Genomic DNA, 27,579 nt, shown 5'->3' with positions numbered 1-27,579 from the left:
TGAAGAAGATAAAAAGAAATGGAAAGACATTCCCTGCTCATGGATTGGAAGAATAAATATTGTCAAAATGTCAATACTACCCAAAGCTATCGACACATTCAATGCAATCCCAATCAAAATTGCACCAGCATTCTTCTCGAAACTAGTACAAGCAATCCTAAAATTCATATGGAACCACAAAAGGCCCCGAATAGCCAAAGTAATTTTGAAGAAGAAGACCAAAGCAGGAGGCATCACAATCCCAGACTTTAGCCTCTACTACAAAGCTGTCATCATCAAGACAGCATGGTATTGGCATAAAAACAGACACATAGACCAATGGGATAGAATAGAAACCCCAGAACTAGACCCACAAACGTATGGCCAACTCATCTTTGACAAAGCAGGAAAGAACATCCAATGGAAAAAAGACAGTCTCTTTAACAAATGGTGCTGGGAGAACAGGACAGCAACATGGAGAAGGATGAAACAAGACCACTTTCTTACACCATTCACAAAAACAAACTCAAAATGGATAAAGGACCTGAATGTGAGACAGGAAACCATCAAAACCCTAGAGAAGAAAGCAAGAAAAAACCTCTCTGACTTCAACCGCAGCAATTTCTTACTCGACACATCTCCAAAGGCAAGGGAATTAAAAGCAAAAATGAACTTTTGGGACCTCATGAAGATAAAAAGCTTCTGCACTGCAAAGGAAACAATCAACAAAACTAAAAGGCAACCGACAGAATGGGAAAAGACATTTGCCAATGACATATTGGACAAAGGGCTAGTATCCAAAATCTATAAAGAGCTCACCAAACTCCACACCTGAAAAACAAATAATCCAGTGAAGAAATGGGCAGAAGACATGAATAGACACTTTTCTAAAGAAGACATCCGGATGGCCAACAGGCACATGAAAAGATGCTCAACGTTGCTCCTCATCTGGGAAATACAAATCAAAACCACACTGAGATACTACCTCGCACTGTTAAGAGTGACTAAAATGAGCAATTCAGGAGTCTATAGATGCTGGAGAGGATGTGGAGATATGGGAACCCTCTTGGACTGTTGGTGGGAGTGCAAACCGGTGCAGCTGCTCTGGAAAACAGTGTGGAGGTTCCTTGAAAAATTGAAAATAGATCTACCCTATGACCCAGCAGTAGCACTGCTAGGAATTTACCCAAGGGATACAGGAGTGCTGATGCATAGGGGCACTTGTGCCCCAATGTTTATAGCAGCACTTTCAACAATAGCCAAATTATGGAAAAAGCCTAAATGTCTATCAACTGACAAATGGATAAAGAAGATGTGGTTTATATATGCAATGGAATACTACTTGGCAATGAGAAAGAATTAAATCTGGTCATTTGTAGCAACGTGCATGGAACTAGAGAGTGTGATGCTAAGTGAAATAAGTCAGGCAGAGAAAGACAGATACGATATGTTTTCACTCATATGTGGATCCTGAGAAACTTAACAGAAGACCAGGGTGGAGGGGAAGGGGGAAAATAAGTTACAGAGAGGGAAGGAGGCAAACCACAAGAGATTCTTAAACACTGAGAACAAACTGAGGGTTGGTGGGGGTGGGAAAGAGGGGAAAGTGGGTGATGGGCATTGAGGAGGGCACCTGTTGGGATGAGCACAGGGTGTTGTATGGGAACCAATTTGACAATAAATTATATATATATATATATAATATGTATATATATATATGTAATATGTATATAGATATAATATGTATATATCTAATATATATAAATATATAAAAGAAAAAAGAAATATTATTCTAAACAAAAATAATTAAAAAATTAAAAATGGAACACAGCAGATAAAAGTTATAATCCTAACATTCTAACAAAAATTTCTAAGAAATAATGAAAAAATCATAGTTGTAACGGGAGAATACAAATTGGAAATGTAAGTCCATGGAACACACATATGTATACATGGAATTACCATGTTAATCAAAATACAGAATATGGGTGCCTGGGTGGCTCAGTTGGTTATGATTCTTGATTTCAGCTCAGATCATGATCTCACGGGTTTGTGAGCTTGAGTTCCACATTGGGTTCTGTGCTGACAGCAGGGAGCCTGCTTGATATTCTCTCCCTCCCTCTCTCTCTCCCCTCCCCCACTAGCATGCATGCTCTCTCTCTCTCTCTCAAAATAAATAAATAAACTTAAAAAAATATATAGAACATATCCAGCATGTTGCAATTTTGCAAATTGCAGTTGCAATTTTGATTTTTTTTCACCCAAGAGTCTTTTAAGATAGTGCCTTTTAATGGCAAAGTCTTTTGTGTTTATACTTAGTTCTTAATGTTTACTTTTTTGCTTTAAGTAAAATACTACAGCTTATATCATACTTAGAGTTTGGAATTTATTGAGCTGTTCTTGTTACATAATAATACATAGCAAAATATAATAAATGGTACCTACTGGCTTAATAACAAATATATGTTCTCTATTTGTTGGAAATGAAATTCTATATGTTCATGTGTGGTTGCCTTGACTAGTATACATGTGTGTTTCTATAGGATTTTATTTGTATTTACAATAGTTTTAATAGGTGTTATATCTTTACTCAATTAAAAATCCCTTTTCTCCTATAAAAATATATGAGTTCACAAAAGAAAAAACTTATTTTTGTCTAACATAAATCTTCACCTGATATAGTTTAGATACATCTTTTACTCTTAAGTTTATAGTGCATAATTTTTAGGTATTTTAGCTACCAGTAATCTAACACTGAATCAATTTTATAGGCATATAAAATTAGATTTGTTCTAGTCTTTAATGATAGTTCTCTTATAGAGGCAAACATATTGATTTGACTTCCACCCAGTATTACCTAAAAAAATTAATATTATGGAAAGAATCCTTTTACTCTTGCCATGACCATGCAAAATTCTGTAGATAAAGTTTTAGGATCATTGTTATCTTAACTTTCTTGAATCATCCAAGTCATGAACAAGGCATATCTCCCTATTTGTTTAGGAGTTTGTTAATTTACCTCAGTATATTTTCTGTTTTCAGCATGTAGATCTTATATGTATTATTTTTCCCAGGCATTTGGTGTTTACTGAGTGTTATTAAAAATACTTTAAATTTCACCTTCCAATTGTTGCTAATGTATTATAATTTGCTTTTTAATTTGTATTCACTAATCAGCAAAATTCAAACAGCTTATCTGTACATACTTTAGGGTTTTCTACATACAAAATCTTATCCTCTGCAAAAAAAAAAAATTATATTTCTTCCAATGATTTTATTTCATTTTTTTGTATTATGCTGAATACAACTTTATAAATTCCAAAGGTACTTCACACCTGTCAGAATGACTAAAATCAACAACAGGTGTTGGCAAGGATGTGGAGAAAGTGGAACCCTTTTGCACCGTTGGTGAGAATGAAAACTGGTGCAGCCACTGTGGAAAACAGAATGGACATTCTTCAAAAAGTTACAAATAGAACTATCCTATAATCCAGCAACTGCCCAAGTAGGTATTTGCCCAAAGAATACAAAAATACTAATTCAAAAGGATATGTGCACATACAATAGCCAAATTATGAAATAGCCCAAGTATCCATTGACTGATGAATGGATAAGGAAGAAGTAGAAGAATGCAAATGGGTAGAGCTACTCTGGAAAACAATATGGAGGTTCCTCAAAAAATTAAAAATATAACTACCCTATGACCCAGCAATTGCACTACTAGGAATTTATTCAAAAGATACAGGAGTGCTGATTCATAGGGGCACATGTACCCCAATGTTTACAGCAATGCTATCAACAATAGCCAAACTATGGAAAGAGCCCAAATGTCCATCAACTGATGAATGGATAAAGAAAATGTGGTTTATGTATACAATGGAAAACTACTCGGCAATGAGAAAGAATTAAATCTTGCCATTTACAACAACGTGGATGGAACTGGAGGGTATTATACTAAGTGAAATAAGTTAGAGAAAGATATCATATGTTTTCACTCGTATGTGGAATTTGAGAAACTTGACAGAAGACCATGGGGGAAGGGAAAGGGGAAAAAATAGTTTCAAACAGAGAGGAAGGGAGACAAACCATAATAGACTCTTAAATACAGAGAAAAAACTGAGGGTTAATGGGTAGGGGGCAGGGGAAGGTGGGGAAAATGGGTGATGGGCATTGAGGAGGGCACTTGTTGGGATGAGCACTGGGTGTTGTATGTAAGTGATGAGTCATGAGAATATACTCCCAAAGCCAAGAGCACACTGTATACGCTGTATGTTAGCTAACTTGACAACATATTTTTAAAAAAATAAGGAAAAAGTGGTAAATACATACAATGGAATACTACTCAGCCATAAAAAAGAAAGAAATCTTGCCATTTCCAGCAATATGGATAGAGCTAGAGAGTATAATGCTAAGTAAAAGAAGTCAGTCAGAGACAGATACCATATTATTTCACTCATATGTGGAACTTAGGAAACAAAACAAATGAGAAAAGGGAAAAAAAGAGAGAGGGAGAGGGGCAAACCAAAAAACAGACTCTTAACTATGAGAACTAACTGATAGTTACCAGGAGGGAGGTGGATGGAGGGATGGGTGAAATAGGTAATGGGAATTAAGGAGTGCACTTGTTGTGGTGAACACTGGGTAACGTATGGAAGTGTTAAATCTCTCTATTGTACACCTGAAATTAACTGGAATTAAAATAAAAACTTAAAAGAAAATCAAACCTACATTTTCTTAACATAAAAGGCTGACATGCTGGTGGGAATTTAAGTTAGTACAACTATCTTGTATAGCTGCCAATATCCACTAAAACTGAACACATACAGACCTTTAACCTGGCATATCTATTATTCCCAGGTACATTCCTTACAGAAATTTTCATGTTTCTACACACCAGAAGTACAAAATGTTTATAACAGCACTGTTTATATGATAATCAAAACAAACTGTTCAAATTCCCACCAATAATATAAAGTTTAAATAAATTATGGAATATTCATATAATGAATACTACCAGCAATGAGAATGAACAAACTACAATTATATGCAACAGTGTGAACAAATCATACAAACATGTTTGAGAGGGAAAGAAGCCAGACACAAAAGAGTAGATCCTGTATGAGTCTACTGAGATAAAATTCAACATTTGACAAAACTAATCTATACTGTTAAGAGTTAATATAATAGTTGTCCTTGGAAATGAAAGACTAGAAAAGAGAGCTCCTGGAGTACTGAATATTCGGTTTCTGGCTGTTGATGACATGAGTACCATGTAGTAAATTCTGAAAATTCATTGAGCTGATTTGTTCTTTTTTTGAATGTTTATATACATTGGTAAAAAGTTATATTGAAAACAAATAGTAGTAGTTGCACAAGAGTCTCTATGATTTATTTAATCATGAATATGTTTTTACAGATTTGTCTCACATTGCTTTTTCTCACATTGAATATCCATCAGGAGTCCATTCAACTTTTACCAAGTTTTTAATCTCTCATTTGTGACTATTTTCCATTGCCTAGAGCACTTGTTGAAAGAATTTTATAAGACATGTTTTTCTTATTTCTTTGTTGAAGAAAGGTTTATACCATAGATCTAAAATGCCAAATTCAGTATTCTCCTCCTTAATGTATCAAAAATTCCTGAAGTAATCACTTTTTTGGTAATAAAGTAATTACCTCTATTAGGTAATAACTTTATTTACCTATCTTTACCTTATGTAATCAATTCCATTACTTACATTATAAGTTGGCTTTCATTTTGGTTGGCTTTCATTTTCACAAACAAAATTTTTATTACCAGAGTTCCTTATACACAATAAGAAAACAGAGCACCAGGAACTGTATTAGTTTCCTATTGCTGCTGTAACAAAATTACCACTTAGCAATTTAAAACAACACACTGTATTATCTTACAGTTCTGGAAGTCAGAAATCCAAAATGAGTCTCACAAGGCTAAAATCAAGATGTTGGCAGAGCTGTGTTTCTTCTACAGGTTTTGTGGAATAATTTATTTTTTTGCAACTTTTAGAAGCTGTGTACATTCTTTGCCTTGAGTCCCTCTTCCATCTTAAAAGCAAGCAATGCCTACTCAGTTTAAGATAGTGCTAAAAGAAAACAAACAGACAAACAAACAAAAAACTACCCAGCAAAGGTGTCCATCAAAAGTGAGGGTGAGATAAAGATTTTCTCTAACAAACAAAAGCTAATGGAGTTCATCAGAACTGCCTTACAAGAAACACTGAAGGGGGTTCTTCAAGCTGAAATGAAAGGACACTAATTGATAACAAAAAAAAATCATGTAAAAATATACAACCCATGGGCAAAGGTAATCATACAGTTAGATTCAGAATATTCTAATACTGTAATATGGTGATGTGTTAACCACTTAATTCTAGTATAAAAGTTAAAAGACGAAGATATTGGGGTGCCTGGGTGGCACAGTTGGCTAAGTGTCCAACTCTTGATTTTGGCTCAGGTCATGATCTCACAGTTTTTGAGTTCAAGTTCTACATTAGGCTCTGTGCTGACAGTGTGGAGCCTGCTTGGGATTCTCTGTCTGTCTCTCACTCTCTCTGCCCCTCTCCCACTTGCTCTCTATCTCTCTCTGTCAAAATAAATAAATAAACATTTAAAAAAATACAAAAATATTAAAAATAGTTATAGCTACAATAATTTCTTCATGGATACACAGTATAAAAGGATGTAAACAGTCACACCAGAAAACATAAAAGAGGGGTAGTAAAAGAGTAGTTTTTGAATGTGATTGAAGTGAAATTATTAGCATAAAATAGACTGTTATATGTTTTATGTAAGCCTCACAGTAAAAACAAAACAACACCCACAGCAAATTCACAAAAGATAAAGAGAAGGCAATCAAAGTAAGACATTATGGAAAATCATCAATTCACAAAGGAGGGCAGCAAGAGAGGAAGAAAGGAACCAAGGAGCCACAAACTACCATAAAACAATTAATAAGATGTCATCAGTAAGTCCTTACCTATCTATAATTACTATAGCTATAAATGGATTGGATTTGCCAATCAACACACATAGAGTAGATGGGTGGATACAAAACAACAACCAACATTATGCTGCCTACAAGAGACTCACTTCAGCTTTAAGGACACACATTGACTCAAAGTGAAGGAATGGAAAAGATATTTCATGCAAGTGGAAATAAATGAGAGCAGGGATAGCTATAATTATATCACACAAAATATACTGTAAGTCAAAATGATAACAAGAGACAAAGAAGGTCATTATGTAATAAAGGGGCAATTCAAGATATAACATCAGAACATCTAAATATATTAGGCAGATATTAACACATCTGAGTGAGGAGACAATGATTCAAAATAGTAGGGGACTTCAATATGCCACTTTCAACAATGGATAAATCACTCAGACAGAAAATGAAGGGCACTTTGAACTTGAACCATATTTTAGACCAAATGGACCTAACAGACATTTATCACCAGCAGAATCACCATGCAGCATCACCAGCAGAATACACATGGAACATTTTCCACGTTAGATCATATGTTAGGGCTCAAAACTAGTACTAATAAATTTAATAAGATTAAAATCATACCAAATATCTTTCTTAACCACATGTAGTAAAAAACTAGAAATAAATAACAGGAGGAAAGTTGGAAATCACAGATATGCACAAATTAAACAACATACTCCTGAACAACCAGTGGGTCAAAGAATAAATCAAAAGAAAATTAAAAATATCTTGAAAAAAATGAAAATGGAAATACAACATATCCAAATCTATAGGATGCTGGCAAAGCAGTCTTAAGAAGGAAGTTTATAGTAATAACTACCTGCATTAAGAAAAAAGATTTCAAATAGACAACCTAACTTTACACCTCAAGGAACTGGAAAAAAGAAGGACAACCTAACCCCCAAGTTAGCAGAAGGAAGGAAAAAAGGAAGATTAGAGCATAAGTAAATGAAATAGAGACCAGAAAGACAATAGAAAAAAAAAATCAATGAAACTAAGAGCTGGTTTTTTGGAAAACATAAAATTGACAAACCTTTAGCTACACTAAGAAAAAGAAGATTCAAATAAATAAACATGAAAGAGGAAATATCACAACTGATACCATAGAAATATAAAGCATCCTAAGAGACCACGATGAACAATTATATAGCAAAAGTTTTGGACAACCTAGAAAAAATAGATAAATTTGTAGAAACATAAAATTTATCAAGACTGAATCGTAAAAAAAAGAAAAATCTGAACAGACCAGTAATAGTATTTAAAAATTTCCCAAGAAAATATAGTCCAGGACCATATGATTCCATTGGTGATTGTACCAAACATTTAAATAAAAATGAATGCTAATCCTTCTTAAACTCTTCCAAAAAACTGAAGAGGAGGGAACACTCCCAAACTCATTGTATGAGGCCATCATTACCCTGATACTAAAGGCAGGTAAGGGCATTACAAGAAAACTACAGGCCAGTATCCCTAATGAATATAGATGTAAAAATTCTCAATAAAATATTAGAAATCCAATTCAACAGCACATTAAAAGGATCATTATACCATGATCAAGCAGGATCTATCTCTGGGATGCAGGATGATTCAACATATGCAAATCAAATGTTATGCACCACGTTAATAAAATGAAGGAGTAAAACCATATGATCATCTTAATAGGTATAGAAAAAGCATCTGACAAATTATATCTTTTCATAATAAGAACACTGAACACATTGGGTATAGAAGGAACATACATCAACACAGTAAAATCCATGTATGACAAACCTAGAGCTAACATATTTAATGGTGAAAGACTGAAAAGCTTTTCCTCTAAGATCAGGAACAAGAGAAAGGTACCCATTCTTACCACTCCTATTTGACATAGTATTGGAAGTCCTAGCGAGAGCAATCAGGCAAAAAGGAAAAGCCATGTAAAAGGCATCCAAAAGGAAAAGATAGAAGTAAATTCTATTCTTTGTAGATGACATACTCCTACGTACTTCATTTTACTGTGCTTCACAGATACTGTATTTTTTACCAATTGAAGTTCTGTGGCAACCCTGCATCAAGCAAGTCTATCAGTGCCATTTTCCCATTAGCATTTGCTCACTTCATGTCTCTGAGAATTTGGTAATTCTCACAATATTTCAAACTTTCTCATTATTACTATATTTGGCATGGTGACCTCTGATTAGTGATTACAACTTGCTGAAAGTTCAGATGACAGCATTTTTTAATCAAAGTATGTACATTATTTTAGACATGATGCTATTAGCACACTTAATAGACTACAGTGTAGTATAAACATAACGTTTATATGCACTGGGAAACCAAAACATTCATTTGACTTTATTGTGATATTCGCTTTGTTGCAGTGGTCTGGACATGAGCCTTCAGTAGCTCTGAGTTACACCTGTATATAGAAAACCATCAAGACTCCACAAAAACAAACAAAAACAAAAAACAAAGCACACACTCACAAAAAAAAGACAAAAAACAAAAACGAAAAAACTGTTAGAACCTAATCAGTGAATTCAGCAAAGTTGCAGGGTACAAAACACTATACAAAATCCGTTGCATTTCTCTATACTAACAACAAAATATCTGACAAAGTAATAAAACAATCTCATTTGCAATAGCATTAATAACAATAAAATACTTACAAATGAATTTAATCAAGGAGATCAAATATCTCTATACTGAAAACTACAAGATTTTGATGAAAGAAAAAGACACAAACAAGTGGAAAGATATCCTTTATACATGGATTGAAAGAATTAATTTTGTTAAAACGTGCATGCTACCCAAAAACGTCTATAGATTCAGTGTTATCAAGTTCTTATCAAAATTCCAATGGCATTCTTTACAGAAATAGAAAAAAGAATCTTAAAATTTGTATCCAGAACCTGGATAGCCAAAGCTACCTTGAGAAAGAACAAAGCTAGAGGCATCATACTTCCTGATTTCAAATTATACTACAAAGCTCCAGTAATCAAAATGATACTGGAATAAAAATAGACACATATGCCCATAGAATAGAATTAAGAGCCCAGAAATAAACCCTCACAAATACAGTCAACTAATACTCAATACCTACTCTCTTCCATAAATGGTAATAGTTAAACTGGATAACCACATGTAAAAGAATGAAATTGGACTTCTATTTTATACCACTCACAAAAACTAACTCAAAGTGGGTTAAAGATTTAAAATAAGAACTAAACTGTAAAACTTCTATAAGAAAACATGGGGGGAGGGGCACCTGTGTGGCTTAGTCGGTCGAGCATCTAGCTATTGATTTCAGTTCATATCGTAGTATCATGGGATAGAGCCCCGTGTTGGATTCCACACTAAGCATGGAGCCTGCTTAAGAGTCTCTCTCTCGCTCTCTCTCTCTCTCTCTCTCTCTCTCCCGCTCTGCCCCTCTCCCCTGCTCATGCACTCTCTCTCTCTCTCTCTAAAATAAACATTAAAAAAAAAAGAATTAAAAAAAGACTTAAAAATAGTCTTCTATTTTTATTCATATATTTATCATTCCTGGAACCCTTATTACTCTGTGTCTGGACTGGCCCCAGTGTTTCCATGTGTGGCCCCCATGACATGGCATGCCCCCTCCTCTTGGGAACTATGAGTAATAAACTATCTTTTCAATGCCAATCATTTCCTGATCTGTTAGCCTTACGCACCTCCAATTTTCTATTAATACACTATATTTTAAAACATAGACAATCTATCAAGAAGCATCTAAGTGAATTAAACAGAAGTCTTCTGCATATTTTGTCTAGGGGCAACTAGTGTGAAATAAGTGATAACTGAATCTAAAACACCTAGAAAATTTGAATTTGACAGCCAAATATAGCAAGTAATATTCATTGAACATCACTACTGAAAAAATATTGGCTATATTTAGAAGTACATCAATGTATAATAATATTGATAATAGTATTAGCTGATTGGAACTGAGTATTAACTCTTCAAACAACCATATGAAGTACACCAAGGAATTTATATTGTTCTCATTTTTATTGCTGGGCATTTTAGTGTTCAGTGTGACTAAATGAATTATTCAACCATACACAGCTTTTGGAACAAAAGTAGAACTTTTAAAACTTATTTTTCTTACTTTTTAGATATTACAATTTATTCATAAATATTATTTAAAAATATTCAGGAGATACAGGTAAGGCATAATAATAATAGTCACCTATACTCAGAAGCACTAATGTTAAGTTTTAAGCTACAGACACACATAGCTAAGAGGTAAAATTATTCTTCACAAAAAACATATTATAAATGCCTTTGTATGTTAACAAATATTTAAAGATAACTTTTAGCAGATACCTCATAATCCATTGTATGGATGTATTCTTGTTGTATATTTAGGTCCTTTCCAACTTTTTGCAATAATTAACTTCCTTTTATGTCCATCAATGAATTTAGCTTATGTCTATTAATCAGAAGATGATACTGAGTTTTACCTCTTTTCTAATTCACTATTTTATGTAATAAGACATTAATATTTCTCATAGAGTTTCCCTTATATGAAACTTGAGACTGACAGTTTTCACAGGATTGTTATGAAGATGAAATGTGTAATATATGAAAATGCTTTGACAAATTGAAAGATATTTTCAAATGCTAATTTCCTTGACTAAATGTACATTTTATAATAACAGGTTTAAAACCTCCAAAAGGCTTTTGGACCCACTGGAAACTGAAAGAACTCTCCACAACAACCATACATGGTACTAAGAAAGCACCTTTAAAATCTTTAAAGGACAGAATTGAAAGGAGTCAAGAACGCATAACGGCTGGTAAGTAAACTTATTGTCAACTGTAGGATAAATAGCCAAAATCAAGTATATTAAGTTATTTATTTATAATAACTTCCTTATGATTTATTCTTTGGTGAGGGTTTCAAATTAACATTCGCTTTGTAGATTAGTGTTGCAGTAGTTTGAATATTGCTTTACATTTTAGTTTTTCATTGTAAAAGTGGTATGTGCTTAAGTTCTCCCATTTGCCTGTTACTGTATTCTTATATTGATCTTCTATCTTACAATCTCATTACTTCTAGTAACCTTTTTATAGATTTCTTAGGATTTTCTTTATGGAAAATCATGTTATCTGAGAATAAAGAGCATTTTACTTCTTCATTTCCAATCTATATGCCTTTATTTATTTTACTTGCCCAGGTCTAGGACCTCTAAGAAAATGTTAACTAAAAGTGGTGAGAGTGGACATCCTTGCCTCACTCCTGATTTTAGAGGAGGAATGTTAGGTTATTTGCCTTTAAATAAATTTTGGCTGCCAGTTTTTATAGAAGGCTTTATCAGGTGGAGGTAGTTTCATAGATGTACGATCTTGATGAATGCTTTTTAGCATCTACTGAGATGAGCCTATATTTTTTTCTATTTTAGTCTTTTAATATAGTGAATTACATGGATTGATTTCCAAATGTTAACCCAACCCCTAATCCCTAGGGTAAATCCCATTTGGCCACTGTGTATTAACTTATTCATGTACTACTGGATTTAATTTGCTAAAATTTTGTTTTATTTTCCTATACTATCCTGTCTCATTTTAGTAATAAGTATAATGTTCCCTCCTCTTCTCTTTTCTTTCTTTTTTTTTTTTTACCTCTTCTCTTTTCTAAAAGAGTTAGTATAAAACTGATATTTATTCTTCTTTCAGTATTTGGTAGAATTCTCCAGTGAAGCCACCCAAGCCTAGAATTTTTTTGTGTGGGAAAGTTTTTGACAACAAATTCAGTCTCCAATAGATGTAGGGCTATTCAATTTACCAGTTCATTCTTAAATAAACTTAGTTGTTTTGTGTGAAATTTTATTTAAATATTTTTGAGGTTTTTTTTTTCTTGGATGTAATCCAGTTACTTAGAAATATTTTGATCCATTTGAGCTTTGCTTTTAAGCTTCATTAGGTGGAACCAGAGAAGTCTTTTGTCTAGGACTAACTTGCTTCCCCTGCTGAAGCAATACCCTTCTAAGTATTCTACCCTTGGTCTGTGTGTAGGAGGTTTCCCATCTGACTGTCTAGAACATGAGCTGTGTGTGAGCCCCAAGAATGTTCTGCCTGCTCTTTCCCTTGGGTAGCTCTTTAACAACCTCAGGCAAAGATTCAAGGGTAATCCTCTGAAGATCTTCAGAATGCTCTCTGTGTGAATCTGTCTCCTCCAAATTATGCTGACCCATGAACTTTAGCTTGCCTTGGCCTTCCAGAATGCTGAATTTTATTTTCTCAACTCAGTGAGACTAGTGGATTCTGTTTGGATTCTAACTCCTTACAGTGTCGGGAGGAGACAATTGAAGGGCTCCCTTGTTTGTTTCTCTTTTCTTGAGGATTACTGGCCTGTGCTATCTATTGTCTAACACACGAAAACCATGGTTTCATAGACTTTGTCCAAATTTTTAGTTGTTTAAGAAAGAAGAGTAAATCCAGTCCTTGTTACTCTATAATAGTTAGAAGTGGAAGAAATTATATATATTTTTTAAAGAATTAAAAGAAGACTGGGGTCCCTGGGTGGCTCAGTCAGTTCAGTGTTAGACTTCAGCTCAGGTCATGATCTTGTTTGAGCCCTGCGTTGGACTTCATGCTGACAGCTCAGAGCCAAGAGCCTGCTTTGGATTCTGTGTCTCCCTCTCTCTCTCTGCCCCTCCCCCACTCACACTATGTCTCTCTCTCTCTCTCTCTCAAAAGTAAATAAACATTAAAAAAATTAAAACAAACCAACCAACCAACAAACAGAAACTGACAGCACAGAGCCTGCTTTTGGATTCTGTGTCTCTTTCTCTGTACTTACCCTACTCACTCTCCCTCTCTCTCTCTCAAAATAAATAAACATTAAAAAAAAAAGAATTAAAAGAAGACCTAAAAATAGTCTTCTATTTTTATTCATATATTTATCATTCCTGGAACTTCATTCCTTGCCTTAAATTTGAGGTTTCCTCATGGTGTTATCTCTCATAGTTCAATTCTGCTAACAATGAATTTCCTTGTTTATTTATCTTAAAATAATGTTCATTTTGCCTTTATTTTTAAAGGACATTTTTGCAGGGTATAGAATTCTGAGTTCATTTTTTGTTTTTTGTCTGTTAGTAAGATATTGTTCCATTGTGTTCTCATTTGTATTATTTCCCTTTGTGTTCATCCTGCTTGGGCTCATTAAGTTTCTTAAACTCATGGTTTGATGTTTTTCACCAAATTTGGGGAATTTTTGCCATTATGTTTTCAAATTTGTTCTATTTCTTTCCTCTGGGATTCCCAATTTTAGCATGTACTATATTACTTAATGTTATCCACAGTTTATTGGGACTTTGTTGTGGGTTTTTTTCAATCTTGTTTTATAGATTTCATAATTTCTATATTTTTCATTTTACATTCACATGCTTTTTCCTATGGTATATGATCTCTTATCCCAATAAATGAATATTTCATTTCCTATATTGTACTTTTCACTTAAGAATTTCCATTTTGCCCTTTTTAAAATAGTTTCCATTTCTATTCTGAGATTCTCTTCCTTTATTATGATGATATTTTCTTTTACATCCTCAAACATATTAAAAATAGTTGCTTTAAGTTCTTATCTGGTAATTCAAACTTTTGGATAACTTTGAGATTGATTTCTCTCACTATCTTTTTCCTGACTATGAATCATAATTTCTTGTTTCACTTCATGTCTAGTAACTTTTTATGTAATCTTGGAATTTTAAATGTGCTTTGAGGATTTTCTGAATTCTGTTAATTTCCACCAACAAATGTTAATTTTTGTTCAAGTAAGTTACTTTGGCTGTATTCAAAGTCCAAATGTTATGTGTTCTGTGATGGTCGGTCTGTGATCCCCACCTAGAACTTTAAATCATCCACCTATTCCTTTCCACCCATCCATCTAGAGCTCCCTCTTCCCACCATATGTGTGAGTAATTGAGACACCAGCTAAGGGTTTGGAGAAAACTTACAGTATTCAGATTTTGGGTTTCCTCTTCTGCAGCCCCTTTCTTTGTAGGATTTCTAAAACTCCTTCATTTTTCAATCTTCTGGATGTCCCAAACACTATCCTCTGACTCATTAAACCAATAATATTTCTACTTTATATGTGAATTCCATCTACTCACATGCCATGATGACTAAGTAGTACCATCAGACAAAAAGTTGTTTAAGCAACTGCATGAACACAAATTTCATCCACTTAGCAGCTCCCTCTTATAGGGTTCAACTCCCCTCCAATTTCTACCTGCTGTTGTTGGTCATTTTCTGGTACCTACAAATGGCTGTGTTTTTAAAAAATATGTTTAAGAATTTGTAATTTTTATCTTTGGGAAAGTCAGACCGATATAAATTAAATATTTTATTTAAAGACTATTTTACAACTTAAATATCAAATTTTCAAGTCACATTTTCCCTTAAAACTTTATATGTTGCTTTATTGTCTTCTATTATTTAGTCTAGTAGAAAAGTCTAAAGTCAACTATTTTTTTCTTTACAATTAATTTATGAAATTTTGTTTTACATTTCTGTTTAGATGTTTCCAAAATTTTTACATTTGTCTTTAAAATTGAAAAATGTCAGTGGAATGTGTCTTGATATGAATGAAAGTTTTCATAGATTTTTCCTAATGATAAATTTAATTATAATTCTTGGATTTCCCAAAGCTCCATCACAGACCTAGTAAAGGTCCTAGCCAAATATTTCAAGTGAGACAGAAACTTACATGGCCAGACTGAAGAGGGAGGGAAAGTGCTTCTGTTTCAGATATTTTTTTTTTTAATTTTTTTTTAACATTTATTTATTTTTGAGACAGAGACAGAGCATGAACGGGGGAGGGGCAGAGAGAGAGGGAGACACAGAATCGGAAGCAGGCTCCAGGCTCTGAGCCATCAGCCCAGAGCCCCACACGGGGCTCGAACTCACAGACCGTTAGATCGTGACCTGAGTTGAAGTCGGACGCTTAACCGACTGAGCCACCCAGGCGCCCCCTGTTTCAGATATTTAACCAAAAAGCTTCAGTCTACCATTGGAGAGTATCCTCTTAACACTGAGGAAATAAAATATCTAGAGAAAGGCTTTCACATGGTATGCTATAAAAGACTAACTGCTGCAGTATAAAAACCGATTACATATAAGGATCAATGGAAAAAAAAAAAGAAAGAAAGAAAAAGTCTACTAGAAGTTGTTCATTTGGTAAATGTGGTATAAGCCAAGAACAGTTTTCTGTTAGGCAGCAAAAACTGACAGGGCCCTGGAAGTTAGGCTGGAAGCAAAAAATCAAGTCCCTGGGAAAGACCACTGTTTTTTATATTATGTCTTAGCCCTTTCAGGAGCTTACCCAGCCACCAGGTATTCCTGAACTGTAGAGGTAGAAGTGACTGCGTAAGTCTTCTCATTAGTTTCCCACCAAAACATCTCATTTCAATGCAGCTTGTGCTTTTCTAAGTAAGTTTTTGCCACTGGGAGTGTAGATCTGTCAAGACCTCCTCCTGTGTACTTTCGCATCGTGTGATAAAAGTATATTAATTATCAAAGACTTTTAAAATTTTGGTCCTATTTCATAGGCTTCAGATATAAAACCAATTTATCTAACTATGTTCTGGTGATGATGGATGCAGACTTTCCTATTTATGCTTCATGGTTCTTTAACTTAAGGGTTGGGAGAAAGACTAAAGTAGCTGTGTTTATCCCACCACCTTATGTAGAAGTCTCCTTTTAGATGTGTTTTTATTATTATATTTTATTCAAGCATGCAGAAAAGTAAAAAATATTTCCCACATGTAGCAGTGTGGAGGTTCCTCAGAAAATTAAAAATAGACCTACCCTATGACCCAGCAATAGCACTGCTAGGAATTTATCCAAGGGATACAGGAGTACTGATGCATAGGGGCACCTGTACCCCAATGTTTATAGCGGCACTCTCAACAATAGCCAAATTATGGAAAGAGCCTAAATGTCCATCAACTGATGAATGGATAAAGAAATTGTGGTTTATATACACAATGGAATACTACGTGGCAATGAGAAAGAATGAAATATGGCCCTTTGTAGCAACGTGGATGGAACTGGAGAGTGTGATGCTAAGTGAAATAAGCCATACAGAGAAAGACAGATACCATATGGTTTCACTCTTATGTGGATCCTGAGAAACATAACAGAAACCCATGGGGGAGGGGAAGGAAAAAAAAAAAAAAGAGGTTAGAGTGGGAGAGAGCCAAAGCATAAGAGACTGTTAAAAACTGAGAACAAACTGAGGGTTGATGGGGGGTGGGAGGGAGGGCAGGGTGGGTGATGGGTATTGAGGAGGGCACCTTTTGGGATGAGCACTGGGTGTTGTATGGAAACCAATTTGACAGTAAATTTCATATATTAAAAAAATAAAAAAATATTTCCCACATGTAATAAATATTTATATTTTTTCCATATTTGCTTTACAAGCCTTTTATTTATGGGGTTTTTTTTGTACTATTTCTAAATTTGTCTTCCCCTCTCTAAATGTAACGGCTTACTTAAATTTGTGGGCATCCGTTCTTTCTATAATACATATATTTTTATGTTCTTTAGTTCAATAAAATAGATGAAATTCTTTTACATTTCAAAATCTAGCAATAATCAACATTCAATAGTTTAAAATAATCAATAGGTATTAATTTTTTTTACTAATATATTAGTAAATTTTTTTATTTAATTTTTTTAATTTACATCCAAGTTAGTTAGCATATAGTGCAACAATGATTTCAGGAGTGGATTCCTTAATGCCCCTTACCCATTTACCCCATCCCCCTCTCCCACAACCCCTCCACTAACCCTCTTTTTGTTCTCCATATTTAAGAGTCTCTTATGTTTTGTCCCCCTCCCTGTTTTTATATTATTTTTGCTTCCCCTCCCTTATGTTCATCTGTTTTGTCTCTTAAAGCCCTCATATGAGTGAAGTCATATATTTGTCTTTTTCTGACTAATTTCGCTTAGCATAATACCTTCCAGTTCCATCCACGTAGTTGCAAATGGCAAGATTTCATTCTTTTTGATTGCCAAGTAATACTCCATCGTATATATATACCACATCTTTATCCATTCATCCATCGATGGGCATTTGGGCTCTTTACATACTTCGGCTATTGTTGATAGTGCTGCTATAAACATGGGGGGTACATGTGTCCCTTCAAAACAGCACACCTATATCCCGTGGATAAATGCCTGTAGTGCAATTGCTGGGTCATAGGGTAGTTCAATTTTTAGTTTTTTGAGGAACCTCCATACTGTTTTCCAGAGTGGCTGCACCAGCTTGCATTCACACCAGCAGTGCAAAAGAGATTGTCTTTCTCTGCATCCTCGCCAACATCTGTTGTTGCCTGAGTTGTTAATGTTAGCCATTCTGACAGGTGTGAGGTGGTATCTCATTGTGGTTTTGATTTGTATTTCCCTGATGATGAGTGATGCTGAGCATTTTTTCATGTGTCAGTCGGCCATCTGGATGTCTTCTTTGGAGACGTGTCTATTCATGTCTTTTGCCCATTTCTTCACTGGATGATTTGGTTTTTGGGTGTTGAGTTTGATAAGTTCTTTATAGATTTTGGATACTAACCCTTTATCTGATATGACATTTGCAAATATTTTCTCCCATTCTGTTGGTTGCCTTTTAGTTTTGCTGATTGCTTCTCTGTGCAGAAGCTTTTTTTACCAGTACTTTTGACCATGTTGTGCTCTGAGCTGACAGCTCGGAGAGCCTGGAGCCTGCTTCAGATTTGTCTCTGTCTCTCTCTCCCCAAAATAAATAAACATTTAAAAAAATTTTAATGAAGATTCTAGGTGGTGAATTACAATGCTTGAAAGAGCTTGTTTACTGTATTTCTAGTAATTATTTTCATTTGAAATACAAATAAATATTTATTTCAAACACACTTGATTTTAATAATAGGAAATCTTGATAAAATGTATCATATATTTTACTAGCCCCTAAATATTTGAAAAATACTTGTTATATTTGACTCTAAAACATGACTTGATTCTTCTGTTTCTGGATGAGACCTAAGTCTGGTAGGGTAGGTTAGAGACTTAATGAGTGTTTCCTTTCATATACTGCTCAAAATTAAAATTTAATACTTTATCTTAAACTTGTGTAAATCTTCCATTTGAAGTATGTACTTGATAACATGTGTTAACTTTGTAGAGCCTTATTAGTAATATTCTTATGTGGCTGGTCACTTTTATTATCACCTATAAAGTGAGAAAACTAAAACATAAAAAATTAAGTAATAACTTATGCAAGGTCACAAAACTGATAAGTAGTGGAATATGAATTCATTTCCAGGAAATTCTTGCCTAGACTCTGAACTCTTAGCCACCTCACATGCTTCCTCTCAGCCATTTAATTTTACAAGCTTATGAGTACATTAAGGCTTAAAATTGTCATCATAAGATAAGGGTTGTAACTTATAAGAGTTGCCATAGCCTTAATCCTTCATGACTAATATGAATGAGTTTTTAGATCCTTTCCTGGGATCAAATTTTAATAGGTAAGAAGGAAGCAGGGAGATATGATAGTAGAAGGGGCAGAAAGGGAGCAAGACTGGGGGGAGGGTGCGGAATTCACTTGTTTCCACATTTTGTATATGGATTTCTCTAGAAATAGCAAGCAATGGTTTGGGGAATCAGAAAGCCACATTCTGGGGCCAAAGTGGTCCAGAAATACAATGACAGCAAAGGGTTGGAACTTCTAATACTCTTGTTATGCACCAATGTTTTTGGCAGGGGAACTAAAAGGCAGTTGTATTTTCAAAAAGTCAAGAATTTCTTAAAAGGGGTTTATTTTGTTCTTTTTTTTACAAAGTAGTGTTTTTCTGTAAACTTCTGCTTAGATTGTGACTATCAGGAGATATGTGTAAGGTAGAACTTTGTTCAAATCTATGTGTTTATTTGAACTTTGAGGCTCTTATATTTTCCTAGGGCCCTAGCCTGCTTTTAAAGCTATCTTCTTGAATTTTTATATCAGTTAGTGGTCAATGAGTACCTCTCTTCCACATAGAGAGGAAGATCTCAGAGATCCAGGCCACTTTCATCTTCTGGGGTCACCAGCCTATACAGCTGCACAGTCATTAGAATTAATCTGCATCAGGGGGGGCCTGGGTGGCTCGGTCGGTTAAGCGTCCGACTTCGGCTCAGGTCATGATCTCACAGCCCGTGAGTTCGAGCCCCGTGTCGGGCTCTGTGCTGACAGCTCGGAGCCTGGAGCCTGTTTCGGATTCTGTGTCTCCCTCTCTCTCTGCCCCTCCCCTGTTCGTGCTCTGCCTCTCTCTATCTCAAAAATAAATAAACGTTAAAAAAAATAAAAAAAAAAAAGAATTAATCTGCATCAGGAGAATATAGGAGGAGTAGGCACACAATTTTAAAAGTCTCGACTAAAGTTATATAAATTTCCAGTTATAAAATGAATATGTTGGGGTGCCTGGGTGGCTGAGTCAGTTAAGCATCCGACTTTGGCGCAGGTCATGATCTCAGTTTGTGAGTTCGAGCCCCGCGTTGGGCTCTGTGCTGACAGCTCAGAGCCTGGAGCCTGCTTCGGATTCTGTATCTCACTCTCTCTCTGCCCCTCCCCCATTCACACTCTGTCTCTCTCTCTCTCTCTGTCTCTTAAAAATTAATGAACGTCATACAAATTTTTTTAAATGAGTATGTCATGGGAATGTAATGTGCAACATGGCAATTTGGTTAATAATGCTCTATTACATATTTGAAACTAGGTAGAAGAATGGCTCTTGAAAGTTCTCATTGCAAGAAAAAAAATGTGACATATGTGGTGATGGATATTAACCAGACTTATTGTGGTGATCATTTTGCAATATATAAAAATATCAAATCATTACATTGTACACTTGAAACTAATATGTAATATCACTTATACCTCAATTTTAAAAAGTTTTGGCTCGGAAGTCACCCACATCACTTCCAATCAGATACTATTGTTGAGAATAAGCCATGGCTATATATAGATGTAACGAGGGTTGGCAAATTAAAACAAAACAAAACCAAAACAAAACAAAAACACTCTGACTAGGAAGCTGCTACATAGTAACAGCATTGTACTATAGAAGGTGGATCTATGCATTTTGAAGGACAGATAAGTGTCTCTACTACAGGAATTAAGTTAAATAGTAGTGTAGTAATCCTTATGTATGGAATGCTTATGCTGTGGCCTATAATACAATTTGAGATAATACAATTTGAGTATCAAAGAAAAATTTGGGAGAACTTGCATATATCAATCACCATGATCTTGACAGTTTTCCGATGCTTAAAGACTGCCTAATGAGGGGCGCCTGGGTGGCGCAGTCGGTTAAGCGTCCGACTTCAGCCAGGTCACGATCTCGCGGTCTGTGAGTTCGAGCCCCGCGTCAGGCTCTGGGCTGATGGCTCGGAGCCTGGAGCCTGTTTCCAATTCTGTGTGTCTCCCTCTCTCTCTGCCCCTCCCCCGTTCATGCTCTGTCTCTCTCTGTCCCAAAAATAAATAAAAAAAAAAAACGTTGAAAAAAAAAATAAAAAAAAAAAAAAAAAAAAAAAAAAGACTGCCTAATGAGTCAGTGGTATTAACAAATGTGATTTTTTTTATATCATATAAAGAAATGTGTCAACATCTAGAATATCTGCATAACTCACTGAATCAATATTTTTCAAATGACCAATGCATGGATTTTTAAAATGTGGTTTTAGGGGCACCTGGCTGGCTCAGTCAGTTAAGCGTCCAACTTCGTTTCAGGTCATGATCACTTGGTTCATGAGTTCGAGCCCCATATCGGGTGATGTATAGAAGTGTTGAATCACCATATTTTATACACCTGAAACTAATGTTACACTGTATGTTAACAATTGAAATTTAAGTAAAAACTTAAAAAATAAAATAGTTATCTTTTCTAAAAAGATGCTATTTATATTAACGTGAAATGGGTTTATTAATGAACTAGTGTTCAAGATTTCTCAGTTTTAATATCTGTTGTAAGAAATGCTGATAGATACAAAATCCTTATAAACAAAAGTTCTTTGGTGTCTTCAATTATTCTTAAGAGTATAAAAGCGCCCTGAGACCAAAAAGCTTGATGGCCACTGCCTTACAGGAAATCACTGCAAAGGGGCTTGCCCCATGGCATTTGAGAGCTACTGTATCCTGGTTGCAGTTTTATAGTTTCTGTATTGCTTCTCTCCAAGCTGGACTTAGTAATCACTGTGCGGAACCCCGTAAACAAAAGACTCGGATAATTTATTTACTAGGTCATAAGCATGTTTTGTTTGGAGATTTCTACAGTTACTAATGGTTCTTCAGCTCTCACGTATTTACCTTTCACATAAAAGACTTGAATTTCTTGATTATGTAATGTAACTTTTCTGGGCCTTACGTTTCCACCTGAAAAAAAAATGACGTGATTAGAATATATGATTTCTCTATTCCCCTTCTCTAACATTTTATTACTCTATTACTTATATCTTTAGGTGCTGAATAATCTTCCAAAACGGTTGTTTACTATTGAGGTAGAATTAGCAATAGAGATTGGTGGCTTAGATATATTATTTTAGAGCTCTTCCCCCTTTATAGTCGTGTGTGTGTGTGTGTGTGTGTGTGTGTGTGTGTGTGTGTGTGTATCTTGTGTATGTGTGTCTTGTGTGTATAAATATGTTAATCTGTGTGCTGGAGGAATGCTAAGGCAGGTGAAGGGCAGAAATGGGGTAAAACATGAGTGTATATATACCCATGTATGCATATATATGACTTTTAATAAATACGATAACCTATGCTTTATGTATAATGCTATCTCAGAATTGCTGCTTCTAATCCAAAACATATTTATTTAGCTTTTTAAAAATGTATTTATTTATCTTGAGAGGGCGGGAGGGGCAGAGAGAGAGGGAGAGAGAGAATCCCAAGCAGGGCCCAGGCTGACCTGATGTGGGGCTCAGTCCCACAAAACCGTGAGATCATGACCTCAGATGAAATCAAGAGTCACATGCTTAACTGACCGAGCCACCCAGACGCCCCTCCAAAACATATTTAAACCATAATTTCCTCTTGAGCATTTGAGATGCTTATTTTCATGTGGGCTTAACTTTTCTTTAAAGTTTTAAACTAACAAAATGTTCTGTTTTTGTTTTTAATGAAATAGACAACAGATAGTTAAAATTTGCCTTCCAAACAGAAAAGCATTATCTCCCTTTTTAGGACTGGAATGTAAGTAGTTATAGAATTTCAGTATCTGGAATGACTCGGTATTTACAAGCCAGCTGCCCTTAACCAGTGTATTGTTAGATTATTTACAAGACTAAAGTTTTAATGTTCACCTCTCTTATTGTGGTAGAACACCATATAACCTTTTATACTCAGATGAAGATCATTTTTGAAATGCTATTTTTATACCTCTCTCCTAAGCCCAATTTTTCTCTTATCTGGACTTCACAGTTAAAAAACTAACATATTCATGAATTTTTATAAACTGTAGTTTAAACTATATGCACCAAAAAAACCCTTATATTCAGTCAACATGTAACTTTTAAGTAATTATGTGTGCATCATTGTACTTAGTGCTTGGGAAGATAAAAAAAAGAAAAGAAACATAGTAGTTCCTCTATAGACAAGTAATAGTTGATATTTAGCAAATGCCATGTCCCATGACATGTTACAGAAATAGTAATAGCCCAATGGATTAGCTACTTGAACTTTAATTTGTACCTCTGTCAATTTGCTACCTCTTTACTCTCAGAATGCCTATGGACAATAAAAAAAAAAAAAAAAAAAAAAAAAAACAACTTGGAAATAAAATAGTTTCCTGAGAATTAAGCCAGTAAAATCTTGGCATTATGTTTTTCATTATACAATATTGAAAGAAAACCAAGAAATTTTCATGGCTGAAGAGAGAGGAAGCCCCAAAACACTAATAAGATGGCCAGAGATATAAGCTCCCAATATGGTAGTAATTTAATAAATTGTATTATTGTATTGTTATTGGTTGCATTTCATACTGTGTGGAGAAAGACTATATGAACAAAAGTGAGGAAAACAACATGTGGCACAAAATAGACGCAGCCTAAAGATTCGGAAACCGGCTGTGTTTTTACAGAAGTATTCAGATTTGATCATTGTGAATTAGATTTTATGATAATTTGGATAATGTATCTTTCAAAACCATTTTACCTTCCTTTGCTTTGATGCCATGCTTGCCAAGTAATTTTCTAATTACTAAATTAGCTTTTAAGATAATCTTCCATGGTCTGCCCTAGGGTGACTGGCAAATGCCTCCCCTAGATATGTTGGTTTGCTGTTTGGTGGTAGTGGTCAGAGGTGCTGGAGAGCATAAAAAAACAGTGGGTCCTCATTGGATTATGAAGCACATTAACATACTTTATTGAGTGACATGGAAATGCCAAGCTAAGGTGAAGTGAATAACAAGAATTTGAATACAACTGAGGGATTTAGTCACTGGCGTGAATAAAACATGGTTTTGAAAGAGGTGAATCTAAAGATGTTGAAAAATAAGTTAGTTGGGTTTTGGTGATAGGTTAAAGGGAAGTAGAGACAAGAATAAAAGCTGACTATATTTTGAGTGTAAATATTAAAGAGAACATTTATCTTCTCTCATGCACTGTTGGTCAGAATATATATTTGGAAAAATCTTTCTGAAAATGTTTTTCAATTTGCATTTTATTTTTTTAATGTTTATTTATATTTGAGAGAGAGATAGAGTGCGAGCGGGGAAGGGGCAGAGAGAGGAGACACAGAATCTGAAACAGGCTCCAGGCTTTGAGCTGTCAGCACAGAGCCCTACACGGGGCTCGAACCCACGGACCTTGAGATCATGACCTGAGCCAAACTGACTGAGCCACCCAGGTGTCTCTCAATTTGCATTTTTAAAGGATTTTTTAATATAATAATTTTATTTCCTATAATCATATTAAGAAAATAATCAGAATTATAAAGAAGTATATACCAAGAAATTCATATTTACGTTAGTGAAAAGTTTGAAACAACCAAAATAACCAACAATAGATCAGTTAAATAAGGAAGAGTAAAAGTAGACGGCCTGTGAGATCCATGAATTGGTTGATTAATAGGAAAATTTTGTTAAATTGATATATGCACACCTTCAATATTTTGTTTACTTCAAACATAACAATGTGCATTCATTTATCAGTTTTTATGTGAGGCTATGGGCTTTCCTCTGAGCATGATTCTAATAATTATCATACCCATTAAATACTGTCAACAGTGTCCAGTTTGCGTTTCTTTAAAATGGACTGAGAATTCAATGATATTTGCCGAGCAGTCTGAGTGCATAATTGTAGATTGTTATTATTTTTTCCTGTTGTCTTGCCCATACCTAATTTAACATCTTAAGTTTTCAATCACTCACTTTTTCCATTGCCACTCCATAGGCAACTCTAAAAACTTTGATTTCTATCCTGAATAATATGGAAAACAATTGCAGTTTTGAACAGAGGAATTGCATGATCTAAAATATAAGAGAACAGAATCACTGTGGCTGCTCTGTTTGAAAAAGGACTATGGTGTATGTTGGGGTGCCCTTTGTGCGCTTTATACTCCATAATCGGTCCAAAGCAAAAACAGTTGTAGCTGTCTTTCCAGTGTTTGCATTTCCTTTTAGCTTCAGTGTGAATAGCAAAAATATAGAAGCATTTGGGAAACCAGGGATCCAAGAAGCACTGCAGACTTTGAAATCATATTGAAAAATAGAGAATTAGATGGGAAGCAACATAAGGCTTTTCAGAGTGTTTCAGGAAGCAACAAAGATAAAGATCCGGTATAGTTCCTGAAGGGGTTTCCTTCCCCACCCCCACCCTCACCCCCACCCTCACCCCCACCACCCCATTTAGCTAATTGGTTCTCAAATGCATAGGTCTATTAGAATCTTCGGAGGAGCTTTAAAAATACCCTTGCCTGTGCCCCAACCCAGAAATACTGTTGCAATTGGCCTGGGCTGGGCCTAGGCCTCATTATTTAAAAAAAAAAAAAAAAAAAAAAAAAATCCCAGGTGATTCCAATATGCATTTAGCATTAAAATCGATTGTTTTTCAAGTATTTTTAGGTCTTATCCTCACAGGCAGCTTATGACTGATTGCCTCCACCTTCTACGATAAAACTCACTGTAGCTCAAGAAATTTCAACCACGTATATGATCTTACTCTCTTGAGGTAGAGAAGTGAAGGGGACGATTATCTTCAGGTTGAGTCTGAGGGCTTAGTCATTTCCTTCATATAGAGGTAAAGTGATATTGTTAGTTTTCGAGCTATATTAGGAATTCTAAGGAGGCGCAATTCAAATTAATTATGTGGTTCCAGCCTTTTCTCAATTATCCTTGTACGAATGGACCATACAATATCCCTCACGGAAGTATCAAAAGTGTTGCCTCAGAGAATATACCTGCTTCATCTTTCTCTGCTGAATAGCTCACCAAGGAAAGCCATGAAATACTCTTATTAGGCCCTAACGAATCCTGTCTTGTGGCAGGAACCTTAAAAACATCCCATTTATTATTTGTGTTAGGCAGCCTTTAAGATGGCCTCCAATGATGGGGTGCCTGGGTAGCTCAGTTGGTGAAGCCTCCGACTTCGGCTCAGGTCATGATCTCGCGGTCTGTGAGTTCAAGCCCCATGTCGGGCTCTGTGCTGACAGCTCACAGCCTGGAGCCTGTTTCAGATTCTGTGTCTCCCTCTCTCTCTGGCCCTCCTCTGTTCATGCTCTGTCTCTCTCTGTCTCAAAAATAAATAAACGTTAAAAAAAAAAAAAAAAGAAAAGAAAAAAGATGGCCTCCAATGATCCCTGCTTTTTGGTACTTATGCCTTTGTGTAATTCCTTTCCCTTGTATAGGTAGAAAATCTTGAAATCATTTTCAAGATTAGGTTATATATAAAAATACTGTGGCTTCCATTTTGGGCACTCACTCACTCTCTGATTCCTTTGTGGGAAACAAACTGCCATGTTTTAGATAGTGCTGTGAAAAGGCTTATGTGGTGACAAGTGATGTTTTGAGCCAACAACCAGTGAGGACCTAAGGTCCTCTTCAAGGACCTAAGGTGGATCCCTCTCTAAATTGAGCTTTGAGATGCGTCCACAGTTCTGGTGAACACCTTGATTGTAGCTTTCTGAGAGACTCTACCTAGAGACACCTAGCTAAACCGTGTCCAGGTTCCTGACTACATAAATTAGAGATAATAAATATTTGCTGTTTTAAGCCACTAAGTTTTATGATAATTTGTTATATAACAATATATAACTAACATGTGGCTGTATTTTTCAAGAGAAAGTCCTGCCATCTTCAAGCTAAATGTTGCTATTCATCTCATATTTCATTTTTTCTGATGATATTTCAAAATTGTTCTGATGATATTTCAAAAGTTCTGATGATGTTAAAGAAAATAAATTTGCATAGGTTCTCATAAGTTCAGTGATGATGATTTGGAAACTGGAACCACATAATTATCAGGAAGTAAAAGGAAAATATGAGAGGCATCTTCTCAGGGGAGAGTAAATACAGGGATTTGGGTAAGAGACCAGGACTTTATTATTTCTTGCTTCTTGTCATGTCTCCTCAACTGGAGAGAAA

At 35.1% G+C, this 27,579-nt stretch overlaps 1 protein-coding gene across 1 annotated transcript in view; it reads left to right on the top strand.

Moving 5' to 3' along the window:
* FAM227B (family with sequence similarity 227 member B) overlaps positions 1–27,579 on the top strand; it is a 196,968-nt gene that overhangs the window by 41,123 nt on the left and 128,266 nt on the right. The window contains exon 10 of the mRNA XM_049614133.1: positions 11,639–11,787. Within this exon, the coding sequence (XP_049470090.1) occupies positions 11,639–11,787 (149 nt within the window). The remainder of the gene's footprint in view (positions 1–11,638; positions 11,788–27,579) is intronic.

The sequence above is a fragment of the Panthera uncia genome (genome assembly GCF_023721935.1).
Source record: "Panthera uncia isolate 11264 chromosome B3 unlocalized genomic scaffold, Puncia_PCG_1.0 HiC_scaffold_1, whole genome shotgun sequence".
Taxonomy (NCBI): domain Eukaryota; kingdom Metazoa; phylum Chordata; class Mammalia; order Carnivora; family Felidae; genus Panthera; species Panthera uncia.
This window is presented reverse-complemented; position numbering and strand designations above follow the sequence as displayed.